The following is a 17,085-nucleotide window of genomic DNA, read 5'->3' as shown; positions in this document are numbered from 1 at the left end:
AAGAAAGAGAGATTAAATTTGTAGGCAAAATTTTGTAAATTAAATTACATGAAAGTCGATGATTGGATTATTATTTTAAGTGTTGATTAACATGCTTATTTTTTTGTTGGTGACACATCACTTAATTTACAAAACAGGCATACCTTAATATATGAGATTCGTTAAGGTAACGCCCACTGGCGGATCCGCTAATGGGCGGGATGGGTGGACTGACCCTCCCAACTTTGGCAAACCTCCGTGGAAGATCTAAGTGCTGCTCTTTAAAGCTTAGAAGTGTCCTTGAGATGTGCCTTCCAACTGCTTGATGAAATGCCTCAATGAACATTCGGCAGGGCAAGGCATTGTGTGCAGCGCGCAGCTTCTTTGCTGCTGATATGCAGCAAAACTAGATCAATTTATATGTTCTCTCAGCAATAAGACATGACCACTTAAAAAAATAAAAAATTACTTAACCTTCTAGTCTAGACATATATAAACCCAAGTCTTTAACCATAATTTCTATCAATTCCAGCCCAAATTCTAGATCTTTAAAATTTCAATTTTCTTTTATTAATAATGAAGTTATAATACATTTTGAAAGTATGAAACCGCGTCATGGATAAACAATTGTAGTTTGTAATGTTATTTTATAGATTTTAGAATTATGATTTAATTATAATTACAAAACCTACGTGGCGCGCAGGCCGAGTAACTAGTAAGCTAACTACGTCCTTCGGTTGAATGCGGGGCGTGCCAACTCGTCGGCCGAGCTCGGCCGAGGAGTAAAATTTGTTGATGTCGCTTGGAGCGCGTCGTTGACTTCTGTATCTTGCGATTGCGACCGAGGAAGGAACGCTCTCGGTCTCTGAGTTCTACAGCCTGAAGACAAGGCTGCCAATTCTGCGGAGTTCAATAATCGTCGGAGCCCGATTCGGTCACCGTGATTATATTCGTGAGAGTATAAGCACGTCGAATCGAGACCAAGGTGTATGGGCACAGGTACTCGAACGTGATGTATGTCTTGATGGTAAACGTAGTTCGGCCGTCGGAATGCCGAACCCTGAAACCTACTTGCGAGTATCCAATCATAAAACCACTCGGCGTCCTGTACGCCGAGCAATGTGATTCGTAACACCTAACTATGCCGAGAAAGCTTAGCAAGGTGACCTCTGCCAACAAAGGTTCGAAAACCTTTCTCGACCGAGACTTGGATAGATAATCGGTCGACCTCGACGCAGTGCTGTTTATCCAAACTGAAGGTGCTTCTCGGTCGGCTGATTCTGCGGCAGCAGTGCTGTTTATCCAAACTGAAGGTGCTCGCCGGGCGCTTCCACAGTGCTGTTTATCCAAACTGAAGGTGTGTCGGCAGGAAAAGAAAAGGAAAAAATCTCAAGGTGTTTGAGAGGTTTTGCGCAGGGCAATTGTATGCTGATTGTGAAGGTCCTCTCTATGGTGTTCGCAGCCTTGTATTTATAGAAGCAGATGTGTGGTGCGGCTTCACTTGTGTAGAATTTGATTTTAATTCAAACTCAACAGCTAGAGTCTAGGTCAAAGACTTCTCAAGGTAAGCAACAACCTATCTTTTAGATATCATTTATCTTTAAACGATCCGCTGGATATAGCCAATATTAGGCTTAGATAATCCAATATATATTAAGAGATAATATTATGATTAAAACCACAATATTATTCCTTAATAATAATTGAAAATTATCTCAACCACTTTATCATCCAACGGTCTAGAACTTTACTCATCTAACGGCCTTGATTGTATGGGCCGATAGCGTAAATTTAGGTCCAAACAATTAATAATGAAGTTATAATACATTTTGAAAGTATGAAACCGCGTCATGGATAAACAATTGTAGTTTGTAATGTTATTTTATAGATTTTAGAATTATGATTTAATTTCTACGGCTATTTATTTGTCGAAGAAATATTTGTCAATTTTATACGTGGTCCCCCAAATAATTTTTTCTGGATCCACCACTAGTAACGCCACTTCGTAGTTAATAAATGATATATCGATAATCATATGAATAATATACCAACAATTAAGAAAGAGGATAAGATTCTTAAATTTGGAAGCCAAAATTTAAAACGCAGTAGTCTTTCACCATGTGTTGTAGGTCAAGAGGCGTGGGGAATTCCAAGGCCTAAGGCTTCATTTGACATAGATGATTGGATTGGAATGGATAAATAATTAATTTTAAGGTACGTTGAAAGAAAAAATAAATGAAAATTTTGTGACAACTTGGGAGGTAGGAGATGGATTACTAGGAGGATTAGAAGGGAGAAGTTTACTTCATGACTACTCCTTCCCTTTTGAAAAGGATTGGAACTGATAAGTTTCTTTCATAAATAACCTATCTCCTACTCTCTGATTTGTCGTATCCATTTGAATCCAATCGTACATAGCCGACGAACTCTTAAGTTTGGCTTTAACTCCACCCCGTTGGACAAGACAATTACGGTGTTAATAATTAACGTTAATGTCAGTTTAGCAAAGCTGATAAATGCGATATATACTAATAAGATGTAGTTATATACACAACTATTGATCTGGACAATCATGGTATCAATACTATCAACTTTAACGTAGTTTACCGCATGCACAAGGGGAAAGTATATATAAATATATATACATATATCTATGTATCTAAAAGTGTGATGTATGATTATGATATGCATGAGAGGATGCAATGTATAACGTGATAGTGTCAGCAAAAACAACGGAAACACACACTAGAGATGTCTGTCCCAAACACAACATGTTCTCACAGGATTTAATGCTCTGGTCCCAACAGACCCCAACCCCTCTCTCTCTCTCTCTCTCACTCTCTGAGACCGAGCATCTGCTGCGGTGTGTGAGAGAGAGAAAGTCTGATCACTGATAAGCAGCAGAGAGTCTGAGAGTCTCATTCCAGCACCGCAACCGCCACCCCTCCTCTCCTCGCCTTCTGAATGGCCAATGCCAGCGAAGGAGATATTCAAGTCCCCTTTTGATTCCCACAGTGACTCAGTCCCACCCGCGTCGGCATCTCATTCCCTCCCAATCAAAATCTGGGTCCTCCTACTGAGGATTCCTACGTCCTCGAGCATTACACTCGGTTTTCACTTAAATTCATGCTTTTTAGGGCTCTGTGATTGCTATCTGGACCCAAATTCCATTTTACCGACTGGACCACCTCCTTTAGGCTCTTACTTCTAATTCGGGAAATTCAGTTGTCCCCCTACACTTTTCTATATATTTATGTTCCCCAGTGGTCCATTTAGTGTATAGAAGGGTTCGATCAACCTCAAATTTTAGAGAGTGCATTTTGTCATATATAATCAACTGACTTAAGTATTATGAATTATATACAATTAACAAGTGATGAATAAGTCTAATCATGCATGTAAAACCAATTCTCACTTCCATTATATGAAAATGAAGGCTCGAGCTTGAATTTGAAAAGAGCAAAACATGTTGCTTTGACGAACTGATCTAATTTCTAACTCTGTAATCAAGTGTTGACAAATTCTAAACCCAAATAGTTAAGTTTAGTTAAACCCTTATTTGGGCTTGTGACATGATCCCAGATTCTCCATAATCTAACGGACCACCTAAACCCTAACTATACTAGGGAAAAAAAGCCTTTTACGTATTTCATGCAAATTATTGAATCATCGATCGAAAGATCAATGTCCAACTATCGACCTCTCTCTGTCCACCAATAATTGCCAATTTTCTTATACCTTTCGTTTTTGTGAGAGAGAACATACAAAATGTAATCTGTATTTATAATATATTCATACATACATGCATGGTATTTGTAGACTTTGATTATATATATATTATATTTGTACAGTGTTGCCTTGAGGGCCACAAAGCTCACAGGTCCTAAGAATTACTAAGAGACGCATGTCTAGAATTTGACTCGTTGAGCTTTTCAATGGCCATTGCATATTTGCATGAGCTTTATTGTCTTCGATCTCCATCTAACTTTTTGTTAATTTACACGAGCGTGCGCAGATCAGATATGTTGTACTCCACATTAAAAATGTTTTTGGACTAAATTAAGCACGTACGACCTACACTTACATAATAGTTATAAACTAAATCAGTTCCTTATTCAGTTATATACGAAGGAATCGATGTAGCTTTGAATTTATTCCAATCTTAACTCATTATCGTACATTTCCTTGCCATATATATATATTTAGTTTAACAGCCAGTTGTGGATCAAAATTGGATCTCCCTTGTCTTGATTATCATGTAATTAAAAAACCGTTTAATCTAATTATCCGTTCATATCACTTTAATCCACGATACATGGACTTATAATATGATTCGTATTAACAGCGACATCCATCAGTAAAATAAAACTAATTACAATGACACCTTCCAGTGTCTTCATAGGACATGTGTCTCAGTGACATGGAATATGCGGCAGTACAATATACAATGACAAAATAAACTATAGAAAAATATACTTGTCAATATTAGGGACGGTACCTATTACCTAACAAAATTGCATTCACTTTTTTTTTTTTTGGGTAAATCCAATAACTCCCATGAGGTTCTTCCATGGAGAGCAATTTGCACGGAGATAACGATTCTACATTTATTTGACATTCTGATTTAATAATTTAATGTCATGTGTACATAAATTTACACATAATACGTTATTCGATCAAAATATTACAATGATGATGATCAAGTTTTATGTAAGTCATCATCCTTTCATAGGCATGTACAATTTTTTAAACAACTGTAACGATCCTTTTACGTTTTAAAACATTATTTTAAAGTGATCGAGATTAATATAAATTGCTAAAAAAATCATATATAAGAGAGTATATATATTTAATAGAAAAATGAGTCAAATATTTAATGTGATCAACTACAAGTATGAAATGAAATGATCAACTTTGTAATTGTAGGGCTTTCGACATTAGATTATGAAATTTTTCTCAACTCTTGAAAAAATATTCAGATGATAAATTAATTTATTCATAGTATTATGAGAAGAGAGAGTACTTTCTTTCTCCTCTCACACCTAACTATTTTCAAGTGGCCCCCTTGATGGGTTCCACAGGTGGGAGCCAATCATATATGTAATTATGTGCACAAAAGAGCATTAGTGATCCTTAATTTTTGTATGATCTTGTGCTGGGGTGGAGGAAGAGCTTAAAGAGAAGGTTAGGGTTTTAATATTTAACTCAAACTGCTGTTGTCGGCATACCCAATAACTTGTGGAGATTAACAAATAATTCATTTTTTAAGCTCGATATTTCAAATAATTAACTATTGGTTAAAAGCGATTGCTAAGGGTTGAAAATCAAGTTGTGGATTTATTAAATCAACAACTAAAAGGATCAAATGCTAATATGGATTAATTATAAGCAAGTAGATAATGAAATGACCTATTTACATAGTGAATCATGATTCCTCTCATGCATTTAATATAGACCAAATTGTAAGATGAAATGGAAAACATAAAGTTTAGGGTCACGATCACACTACTGCATGGTGATAATCTTACACGCATTATATAATATCAATGACAACGACATGTCATGAACTGATCGTATAACTTATACTATGAGTGGATTGGTAATATCACTTAACATTTAAATAGTGACATTTATACTTAAAAACTTATCAATGAAGCGATCCAAACAATAATAACAACAACAACTGAACCGTATCCTACTAAATAGGGTTGATTGTATGAATACTAAAACGTCATTATGCTCAATTTTGCGTTAGGTCTTCCGTTAACTTCAAGTACTCCATACCTTTCTCTATCTCATTTGCCTTTCGTCTTCCTAAGTCTTCTCTATCCCTATTGGCTTGAGCCTCCATCTTCTTAGGTCTTCCTCTATTCCTTTTGCCTTGAGCCTTTGTCTTCCTCTATTTTTCTTTCTTCCTTTTTTTTTTTTTTTTTTTTTTTTCAATCTTCATCTACCTCTTTTGCTCTAACCCTATCAATGAAGTGACCCATTTGAAATATATGTATAATAAAGGGTCAAAATTACTCGAGGCATATTAGGCCATCTCCAACCAATGGCTGGCAAGAGGGCTCGGTTTAGCCCTCTGGCCCTCTAAGATTATCCAATATATTAATATTTTAATGAACAGTACATGGCCATATTTGCCTCCATCTCCAACCGAGGGTCAGGGGGCTCGTTTTAGCCCTGCCACAAAAAACCATCTCCAACCGAGGGCCAAAGGGTCATAGGGCCAAACATAATTTATTATTTAAAAACTACAACTTAAATTCAAAAAAACGGCTAAGTGACGTCAGCTAGCCGTTGGATTTGAATTTTTCTTTTGCTATAAATAGGGTGGATATTATGCTATAATTCACACAACTTTGAATTCAATCTATTTCAATTCAATCTCTTTCAATTCAAGTTTGCAATGAATTCCAACTTTGGATCCTCTTCGGATTCCAACTAGGGGTCCTCATCCAATTTCAAATTGGAAGCAAAATGGGCGCAAATGAGACGAGAAGATGAGGAGTGTGATGAAGAAGTTCAAGTAAGGCGTAACAAACAAAACATGGTAGCAGCCATGGCTACGGCCATGGTGTGTCAGCCAACTGAGGAACAACCTCAATGGGGTGGCTCTATTACTGGTCGCTCTTACAAACCACGAAACAGAGCGATGTCGCATGCCAATCTGATGAACAACTACTTCAACCCCAACTCGGTGTACACATAAGAGGATTTCAGACGTCGCTTCCGAATGAGGCATCATATCTTTGAGCATTTACTTCGTGATGTCCAGCAAGTCAATCCATACTTTCAACAGAAGCTAGACAGAGCAAGCCGCCCTGGTTTCTCACCTCATCAGAAGGTTACTGTTGCACTTCGAATGATGGCCTATGGCTCCCCAGCTGATTCGATGGATGAAACCCATGGTATGTCTGAGTCTACATGCCTTGATACTCTTCAATAATTGAAGAAAACGCAGTATTCATCTGTTGCAGAGTAATTTCAATGGAAGTGCAGATTTTCATAGCAGCAAACGTCGAAGCAGTTGACCCAGTCTCTTTATTTTGAGCCGGTAGATTTGGACACACTGTTGACTCCTGATGTCGATCACTATATGGATGTTCCCATACAATTTCTCCGTCATAGACTGATTGACTGTGCAGAGCAATTTTTCAATGTGATTGTTATACTATTATGCACACGGGGTATCTTTTTATTTGAACTACCCCTTAAATCTCTGAAGCATCACCTAGGTAGCTCGCAAATATTATAAAGAAATGTTTTACACACAATAACGTTTTAGGATTCATACAGTCGATTCCACTTGGTAAAATAAAGTTTAAAGGTTGTTGTTTTGCTTTACACACAACTTTTCTCCTCTTTTACACATCACAAGTTAACCGATAATATTTAAATTGAAGAAATCGAAAGAGAATTAAAGATTAAAAATAAGAAGAAGCAAGCATAAAAAAAAATTGATAGTGCAAAAATCATATTTAATATTATAATACGTAAATTTGTAACATTATGTAAATATTTGATGGCTGTCAACACGATCTTATTTATGTCTTCCATTCACTTGAAGATTCAACATTCAACATTCAAATTCGGAAAAACATGAATCAATGATATAAGAGAAGGACCAAAAATAAGCTCTGGCCCCTCTAAAGCATTATTGCCAAAGAGATTAGTAGATTACAGCTTACAACTAATCCAAAAAATATATAAAAATATAAAAAAGAAAACTTAATAAAATATATAGTGGAAGGAAAAAGAAAAAAGGAGAAAAGAAAAAAAAAAGCAGGAGAGCAGTATATTCACTATACTATCCAGTTGGTTGGTACTAGTGTACCACTGTAATATGTCAGCAGTCACCTCTCTCTCTCTCTCCTCTGCTCAGTATTTCATCCCTCTCTTTCCACTCGCTCACTTCCTCACTCTCACTCTCTCTCTGTACAATTTTCTCTCTCTAACTTCCTCATGGGAAGAAGAAGATTCATCAGCAAATCCCACAAACTCCAACCTCGTATCTGAATCCATATTTATCCTCACCCAACCACAAAATAAAAAACCCAATTCCAATTCATAATCTATGGGGCCGTACGGTTCCACCACCTGCTCCGGCGTCAGCAGCAGCGCCAGCTCCTCCTCCTCCTCCTCCGTCACCAAACCCCCCGCCGACATCGATGGCTGTTTGGCCGATGCCGGATACAAGGTCCGCTCCTCTGATCTGCGACACGTCGCCCAGCGCCTCGAGCGGCTTGAGACCGTCATGGTCAACTCCCCCGGCGACCTCTCCCACCTCGCCTCCGACGCCGTCCTCTACAACCCCTCCGACCTCGCCACCTGGGTCGACTCCCTCCTCACCGAGTTCAACCACCAGCCCCTCATCTCTCTCCCCTCAGATCTCGACTTCTCCGACGGCGCCGTCATCAATAATCCCGCCGCCCTCCCCCGCGAAACATGGACCGATAATTCCGCCGTCATCGCCGCCGCGCCGCAGCAGAACCACAACCAGCTCACCGTCGTCACCGCCATGGAAGAAGATTCGGGGATTAGGCTGGTCCACTTGCTTGTCACGTGCGCCGAATCCGTCCAGCGTGGCGACCTAGCATTGGCCGGCTCCCTGATCGAGAACATGCAGGCTCTGTTGACACGTGTCAACACCAGCTGTGGCATCGGGAAGGTCGCCGGGTACTTCATCGACGCCCTCAGCCGCCGAATCTTCTCGCCGCAGACCGTCGGCTCGGCTTCCGGCTCGGTTCACGAGAATGAGCTTCTCTACCACTACTTCTACGAGGCCTGCCCCTATCTCAAATTCGCGCACTTCACCGCCAATCAGGCCATCCTGGAAGCATTCGACGGTCACGATTGCGTCCACGTCATCGACTTCAACTTAATGCACGGCCTCCAATGGCCAGCCCTTATTCAGGCCCTAGCACTCCGCCCCGGTGGGCCCCCCCTGCTTCGGTTGACCGGCATTGGACCGCCGTCCCCGGACGGGCGCGACTCGCTGAGAGAAATCGGCCTCCGACTCGCCGAGTTGGCCCGGTCCGTCAACGTCGGCTTCGCTTTCCGCGGCGTGGCGGCTTCGAGGCTCGAGGACGTGAAGCCGTGGATGCTCCAGGTGAGTCCGAAGGAGGCGGTGGCGGTGAATTCTATCATGCAGCTGCACCGGCTGCTCGGATCCGATACGAACCGGAATTCCCCAATCGAGATGGTGCTGTCCTGGATCCGGAACCTCAACCCGAAGATCGTGGCGGTTGTGGAGCAGGAAGCGGACCATAACAAACCCGGTTTTCTGGACCGGTTCACGGAGGCGCTGTACTACTACTCGAACATGTTCGACTCGCTGGAGGCTTGCGCGATGCAGCCGGAGAAGGCTTTGGCGGAGATTTACATACAGAGGGAGATATGCAACGTTGTGTGCTGCGAAGGAGCGGCTCGAATCGAGAGGCACGAGCCACTGGACAAGTGGCGGACCCGGCTCGAGCAAGCCGGGTTCAGGCCGCTCCACTTGGGGTCGAATGCGTATAAGCAGGCGAGTATGCTTCTTACTCTCTTCTCGGCTGAAGGGTACCGCGTGGAGGAGAACCAAGGCTGCCTCACTCTCGGTTGGCACAACCGTCCTCTCATCGCGGCTTCGGGCTGGCAAGTGATGTCTATACCCGAAGCCACGACCAACCAACAAGCGGTTGGAATTATTAATCAGAATAATAATCCCAATCATATCTGAACTTCCACCTTAATTAGCTCGTTTTTGTTTTTTAATTTTACCATGAGTTTCTTGCTCTGTGTTCTACCTTAATGATCAAGAAAATGCTTATAATATGGTAAATCCTGCCGCAAATAATACCCACATTCAAGAATAACATATTTTGGGATGGCTTAAATTTCTTGTTCATCATTTTCTTATAAGCCGGTTTTTAGAGTCAAGGTGGTACTAATTAGCTATCTTAACACTCTTACAACCCAGTTTTTAGGGTTAAGTTATACTAATAAGCTCTTAAGAATTCCTATCAGAGTCTGAGTCTAGCAACCAACTAGGTCATTTCACGAAAGCGAAAACCTATAGATTCTTAATGACGAGTAAACTCACATTATCAGCGTTAAATTATCAGATTTGTGGAGTGACGAGAGAAGACACAGCCAGAGAGATCAATGAAGCTTTAGGAAAATTATGGTTTGGTAGCTTGTATGGTCAACGGGCAGTCAACGCAGGAAAAGGTGGCTGTGGGAAGGCAAGTGTCCCTTGTGTGTCCTTCAAGATTGATTTTGTGGGGAAAAAAAAATGATAAATAAATTGGAAAAGGAAACCAGAGTGGTTGCTGACGTCTACTAAGCTTATTCTGTGCTATCTAGGTCTAGGGTCTAGCCTCTCGACTGCTACCTGCGACCAAACACTAATAATTCTGCCTGCGTAGTACGTACGCGTGTTGGTGTGAATGTGACGGCCGATTACATAGAATTCAATCTGCATTTTTTTTAATCTATTTCCACCTAATTTCTTTATTAGTTTGTTAAATAGACAAGTTTTTTTTTTCCCTTAATTTTGATCATATTTTGTAATGTTCATTTAGCTCGGATGCAATACAAAAGTTGCATCAAAGTTGATCACCGGAGAAAGTTTACTCATATTATGCAGTATGCACTCAAAAAAATAGAACTGATACGCATTTAGGTTTTGTCAAACTGAACAAACCCTATAAATATATGCGAAATACATCAAGCGGTGTCATTTTCAAGGGTACTATTTGGGGATTTAACTCATTACCTAATATGTGGAAAAGGAGAAGACCAATTCTTTATGGGTATCTCCACATGAATGGAAATAGAATAGAGATGTTTACTTTACACTTACACATGCGAAACTTAAAGGAAGTAACCACAATCACAAGTGGAATTCTCGATGCCATTTTCCCATCATTGATGGAGATGTGATCGATGCCCATCAAAAAAGTGAAAAAGCAAAGAGACAATGAGGTGGATGAGTTAAGTACAGTGGTATCTCATGTTATCTCAAGTAGATATCATTTTCTTCATTGACAGTGTTCATCAAATTTGAACTCAAGATATTTTTTTTATGAAAAAAAATTGGTGTCTTTAAAACTAAACTAAATAACAATTGATTTATTAGTCACTCAGCCATCCTATTGAAATGAGGAGAAATAGAAATGGTGGGGGCAATGGATAGGGATGTGCCAAATGCCTATAAATTGTCAAAAGTGAGTGATAAAAAAAATAAAAAAATAAATAAAAAATAAATAAAATAAAAAAAGAAAAAGAAAAAGAGAAAGGTGGATACATGAGTTGAGAGTAAAGTGGCTTCTCAAATTATCCGACGAATAGGTTTCAATTTTACAATAACAGTTGTTCACTAGATTTAAACTCAAGATCTCTTTTAATAAAATTGAGATATAGTATCATTAAACTGAATAATTACTGACTTAATTATATTAAACGACTCGATCCTCGATCCAAATGACGAGAAAAGGAACGGGGAGCATGGAGGAATGGCAATGGGGTCATGAACAATACAATCCCAATAGTGAATTAAGCTAATAAGTTGTGCAAGAAAATGAAAAGAGCATGTAGGGGAACCAACTTTGGAAGCATAGAAACATAAATGCAGAAACACCATCTCTACCTTCTCCATTATGTTGTTGGGTTGGATTTGAACCATCGATTGTGATTTTTATCGAAAGATAATATAGAAAAAGATCGATGCATGCACAAAACCAACTAAGGGATACATAGATAGATTGATGATCGATCCCCAGTTGCAATTGGCATTTCAAAGGACGACATCGTTGTAACGCTTTTTGATTAATCATGCAGATGGGCTGCATGTGGGTTTTGCCAAGAACGGAAAAAGGAAGGCACAAAACGGGACCCTCCGGACGTAATAATTTGTCAAGAGGGGCTCAACATTGCCTCACTCACATGACACCACCGTCCTCGATCTGCCTCTTTCGACACCTCTCCATGTTTAAAGAGTAATTGACCTCTCTCTGCTGACTCATAAATACACCGACCCCAATTCATTCTTCTGATACTTTGATTAGGTTTCTTGAGTACTCTTACAATTAGGGTTTCGATTTATGAAAATTATTGCATGCGTCTAAGTTTAAAAAGTTATGCTAAAAGTGAGCCTAGGAACGAATGGGAATGAGTATATATAGACTGAAGATCTTTGAGCATATACAGGACTTCAATTTTCAACGTGAAATATGTCAACAGTTTGTCGATATATTGTTACCAATAACTGGCTCAAATTATGACAAGAATTCAAGTTCGTTTTTAAGATTTTGGATGAATTAACCGCAGAGAATAAATTTCTGTAAATATTTTTGTTAGTGCATCTTTAAACTCTAAAATGCTAGCCAAAATAACTTCATACGACATAAACGTCATGTATTGCAACATACTTTTATAATGCTCTGTAGCAATGCACTTTAACGCTTGAATAATCGTAATGCACTCGATTGAGAGTGGCTTTAAATACAGACTTAATCAATTTAGTTAGAGTAGTGTGTTCGTTCTCGGAGTCGGGACTCAAATTTGAATATTCCCATTGGTACGTCATTTAATTTAAGATATCTTATCATTGGTGAAAAAAAAAAAAAACCGACTAGAACGTTTGAAAGAAAAAATAATAATAATTCAAACTTGATATAGAGCTAAAAAATCTAGTCCATCGAAGATGCTCAAACTAGAGGCCCACCAAGTTGGCCTGTTTTTTGGTCTTCACGTGATCCCGTTACGGAGCCCCTCAGAGCAAGTTGTAGCGAGCAAGTTGTAGCGAAGTGGGCCAAAGTTGGGCCCACACTAATTTCTTTCCAAAGAGGACCACAAAACGTAACCCAAACTCCGCGAGGGGCAGCATATTCGCGCGTCAGTTACCTCCCACGTGTTGACAACGACATAATCTTCTCACCTTTCTGAGGTCAATACTTTTTGGGTGTCATGACCCATCAACGTGTGGGCACCGCGCCCTGACGTCGACGCTTGATTCTTGCCTTAATAGCGCGCTTGCGTATCTAAAATGCGTATTGTGGTTTGTAATTCGATGCTTGAAAAACAAACAGGTAAATGAGGAGATTGGATTTTAGAGTCGCATTCCGAGCCATCGACATTTGGGCCCCGCAATGAATTTTCCGTGATGTGGATGCCTATTTTCTTGGACTAAATTCATGGAGTGGTTTTTTCACAAAAGTGATCACCTCATGCTAGTTGAACTGATTGATCGTTGACATATGAATAATGAAGAACTTAACAGCATAATCTCCGGGTTTACGTCTTCTCTCATTCCAAGTAACTAAACACGCTACAAAGTTTTCATAAAAATAATGAGGCTCAAGCCCAATTCGGATCAGGGTTTTGAGTCCACAATTTTGAATGGGCAGGCCCAAAGTGGGGAGTGTCCTCCGGGTCCAAAGCCCAAACGACACGTCATCTTCCAAGAGCTCCACTGAAAGAAAAGAATTGAGAACTGAAAGTCCTGAGAGAGATGACGATAGACGACGAGAGCTCCGTCTACGTCGGAGGCCTTACGTACGACGCCACCGAGGAAACCGTCCGCAGAGTCTTCGAGCTGTACGGTAACGTCATTGCCGTTAAGGTCAGCTCCCTCCTCCTCCTTCATCCATTTGCCGCCATTTTTACTTCGTAGGGTTCTTAAGCATTTGGGATTTTCTTCCCCTCATCTCCTTCTTGTTCTTCTTCAAATTGCAGATTATCAATGACGCCGCGGCTCGAGGAAAATGCTATGGCTTTGTCACTTTCAGGAATCCTCGGTCAGCAAGTCTCGCCATCAATGAGATGGATGGCAGGGTATGTAATTTTTGCTTTCTTCTTCCATTTGATTGAACATATATGCTATTAGGGTTTCTGTGATTGGCTTATTATCTTATATCCTTGAGTGAAATTTGTATGGTTTTTCTTTTGTGTGTTTAGACTGTTGATGGAAGAGTGATCAGAGTAAATGAAGTTAGGAGTAGAGGTGAAAGATTGAATTTTGGGAGGGAAAGGGAGAGTTTCCGGCGGAATGCCAAGAGGGGGAGAAATTGGGATAGAGGTAGAGACCATGAGATGGATTTTAGTCGGGATAGGGACCGGTATAAGGATAGGTACAGTGATCAGTCGAGGGAGTGTGACCGTGACAGGTCCCCTGAGGATATTGGTGAAGAAAGGGATAGACGGTATGAGGGTGAACACAATTATAAACATGTAAGGGACCATTTTTTGGATATAGATCTTGATCAGGATAGAGTTGCGGAAGGTAGCGAGCAAGCACAGAGCAGGAACCGCGATCAGGGTTGGGAAAGAGACCGAGCTTTGGTGTCCGATATGGATAGGGATATGGACAAAACCAAAAGCCTTGATAGCACCGGCGACAAGGATGGAGATGACCAGTCAAGGAGATGGAACGGGTAAGATACCCTTGCTTATTTGTAATTGTTGGTTATCATTGTAGTACCATGTTATCAGTTGAGTAGCAATCGTGTTTCTTGGGAGATGATCACACAAGTTCAAATAAACAGACTTTTATTGCTCCTATAAGAACTAGACCTTTCTTCATTATGTTTTGGTTTCTTTTCTGCAGTACAAATACTGTTAACCGACAAATTCGGGACCTCGTATCTCATCCAAGTGATGATTACAATGTTCAGGCAAGTTCAGCTGTTTTTCAGCTTTTCTGGCTAAGAGATTGCTATGCATTTGTAAGTTTGTGTCATCTTAACCAAAGTGATTCTTTGTTTTCATTTGGTCTGTTAAAAACATTAGGTAAAAGAACAGCTTGACCAATCCATGCGAAGGGTTGAAGAAATAAAAAATGAGGTCTGTCTCTCCATAAGAACTTACCCTGATTTGTCCGATTATTTCACAAGTACCTAAGGCGGCATCCAATAGTCTTTTAGATGTCAATACGCAAGAGGCACATTTCATGGTAGTTAAGCATATTTTCAATGCCCGAAATCATCGTCTGCAATGTAGGAGACTAAGTTTTATTGCATGATGTCAGACCATTCAGATGGAGGAGAGCATAGAGGAGAAAGAAAAGCTTATTTTGGATTTACAGAATAAATCTAAGGTACTTTTTCTTATTGGTTAAAGGTCATTTTTTATCTCGTGCAATCTTTGACTTTAATCTGAATGTATGTTTTACTGCAAGTCTTTTGGTTTTACATGCTAAACTTGGTGCATGTCATACTGAAAATCTGTCTATGCAGAAATTGGAGGATGCCTTGATAAATGCAAAGAAGAACTCTTCACACAAGAAGATGAAACTAACCAAGGTATTTTTAATCGCTAAGGTTGGTTGTCAGTAAACTTAACTTGACAAATGGACATTAATTGGAGCTAATGCATGTTGTTTAAATTATTTGCAGCTACATGAATCCTTTATGCAAGTAAAAGATTACACTGAAGAACTTAAAAGCTGTGAACACGAGCTCCAGGTTGGTGTCTTCGTTCCTCTGAAATTTGTACAGTTGTACAGGAATACAATGCTGATACATTTCCATTTTGTCAATGCTTGAAAAGGCGTAAATAATCTCATAAAAAAGGGACTAAACAAATGAACCATTTGAAAATTTTGAAAATGAGAATTTCTTCTGATATATTCTTCAATTGAAATCAAATCAGCTTGCTTTGTGTCTATCTTTATTCTCGATCTGATTTGACTATCCATTCTGCCATAATGAAGTTATCCAGTTTCATTGGCGTGACACATTAACACTTTTGTCAAGTGCAAACCCCAAAGTTTGCTCTTTTTAAGATCTTCGTACCCTTGTTTTACCTCAAAAGTCTATTCTAATATACGTACCAAGTGGAAAACTTTTACCTCTACATTCTGCACTGATAGATTGCGGTGGGATAAATGTTGTGATAGAAATTAACATGTAAACCATTTTGCTTGCAGTTGCTTGTTGATACAGGAATGTTGGAACATAGTAGCGATGAAGTTGGCTTGAGGGATGAAATCTTGACAATTGGCAATGCATGATGTGCATCGTGTTGAAATCTGGAAGAAGAGTAACAAGTAACAAAGTATATTGTTTTTCTCCCTCTGTTTGGATGGGGAGGATTATGAAGCATTTGTAGACATTTACTTGAAAGTGGAGACTCAGCTTATTGTATGTCATACATCATGGTTTCCAATAAGCTGGTAGCTTGGTCTTGTGTTGTACAATACTCTCGTCTAGTGGTATGCATTTCCACTTGAGCAGTTCATTGACTCATTGCTTCTTCCAAGGAAGGAATTGTTTCCTAACAAGTAGACATATTTTGGGCTGGACCTGGCATGTGTGATTTAGGACAGCGTCTTATCTGCTGATACTTATCTAGCTCCACGAAAGCTCTTCATTATCGAATTTTTGCCCAGGTGTCGAATATACACCTTTTAACGCCGAAGATCGAAAGATGGCGCAAACGGTAACATGCAGTAACCTTCTTCCTCTGAGTTGTATAAAGCAAGGGAACAGAAAGAAATAGGCTGATTAATAAAGTGGCTGTTGTGTGTTTTTATTGAGGACTTTGAGAAACCATCACGGTGGAAAGAAGTCGGAGCCAGGCAGGCACTTTCGGTGCCTCTTCTTTCTAGTTTCTTCGTGGGTTACAACACCACCACAAAACATGGTTTGGTTATTTGGAGCAATAAGTTAATCCTTCTATTTCATGCATGGTCCAATTTGATTTTAGCATGACAATATTCTTTATGGTTGGTTATTTGGGAATATTTTGAACCCTAAACTTAGTACCTTATTCTGATTTACCCCATGTATTATTTATTACATTATGTTCTAAAACCAAAGTCGTTTAAAACGTGTCAATCCTCATTTTATAGTTATTAAGGGGGTGTATTCAATTGAAATTTTAAGGGAATTTAATTCTTCTAATGAATCTAAGTGTATTCAATTAAGATTTTAAGTGATTCTCTGAAATTTAATGGGTATTCAATCAAGATTTTAAAGAAATTTATAACATTCCAGGTGTATTCAATTAGAATTTGATTTGAAAAAATTTGAAAAAAATGAGGAATTAGAGGAAATTAGAAAGATTTCGTAATGTATTTTAAGCATCTACAAATCTCACACCTCGATATGAGATTTCAAGGGA

At 39.4% G+C, this 17,085-nt stretch overlaps 1 protein-coding gene and 1 pseudogene across 9 annotated transcripts; both read left to right on the top strand.

Moving 5' to 3' along the window:
* Positions 1 to 7,793: 7,793 nt before the first annotated feature.
* Positions 7,794 to 9,857, top strand: LOC137744855 (protein SLENDER RICE1-LIKE 1 pseudogene; annotated as a pseudogene). The gene has a single exon (XR_015956842.1). The product of XR_015956842.1 is annotated as a protein SLENDER RICE1-LIKE 1 pseudogene (transcript).
* Positions 9,858 to 13,064: 3,207 nt separating this feature from the next.
* On the top strand, positions 13,065 to 16,791 carry LOC137744864 (RNA-binding (RRM/RBD/RNP motifs) family protein). Of its 8 annotated transcripts, none has more exons than XM_068484675.2 (9): positions 13,065 to 13,585; positions 13,699 to 13,797; positions 13,921 to 14,396; positions 14,570 to 14,636; positions 14,752 to 14,805; positions 14,990 to 15,058; positions 15,198 to 15,263; positions 15,357 to 15,425; positions 15,890 to 16,791. In XM_068484675.2, exons 1-9 carry the CDS (start codon positions 13,475 to 13,477, stop codon positions 15,971 to 15,973), a joined length of 1,095 nt encoding a protein of 364 aa, XP_068340776.1. In that variant the 5' UTR covers positions 13,065 to 13,474; the 3' UTR covers positions 15,974 to 16,791. The 8 variants fall into 8 exon arrangements, 6 of the variants coding, with proteins under 6 accessions (XP_068340776.1, XP_088542163.1, XP_088542161.1 ...); XR_011069636.2 differs by having other exon boundaries at positions 13,335 to 13,585; positions 14,962 to 15,058; XR_015956843.1 differs by lacking the exon at positions 15,357 to 15,425 and having other exon boundaries at positions 13,334 to 13,585; positions 14,962 to 15,058; positions 15,890 to 15,962.
* The last annotated feature ends 294 nt before the right edge of the window (positions 16,792 to 17,085 follow it).

Source organism: Pyrus communis, chromosome 15, assembly GCF_041283825.1.
Source record: "Pyrus communis isolate YQ-2024b chromosome 15, ASM4128382v1, whole genome shotgun sequence".
NCBI lineage: Eukaryota > Viridiplantae > Streptophyta > Magnoliopsida > Rosales > Rosaceae > Pyrus > Pyrus communis.
The sequence above is the reverse complement of the archived record's forward strand: the minus strand, read 5'-3'. Positions and strand labels throughout refer to the sequence as shown.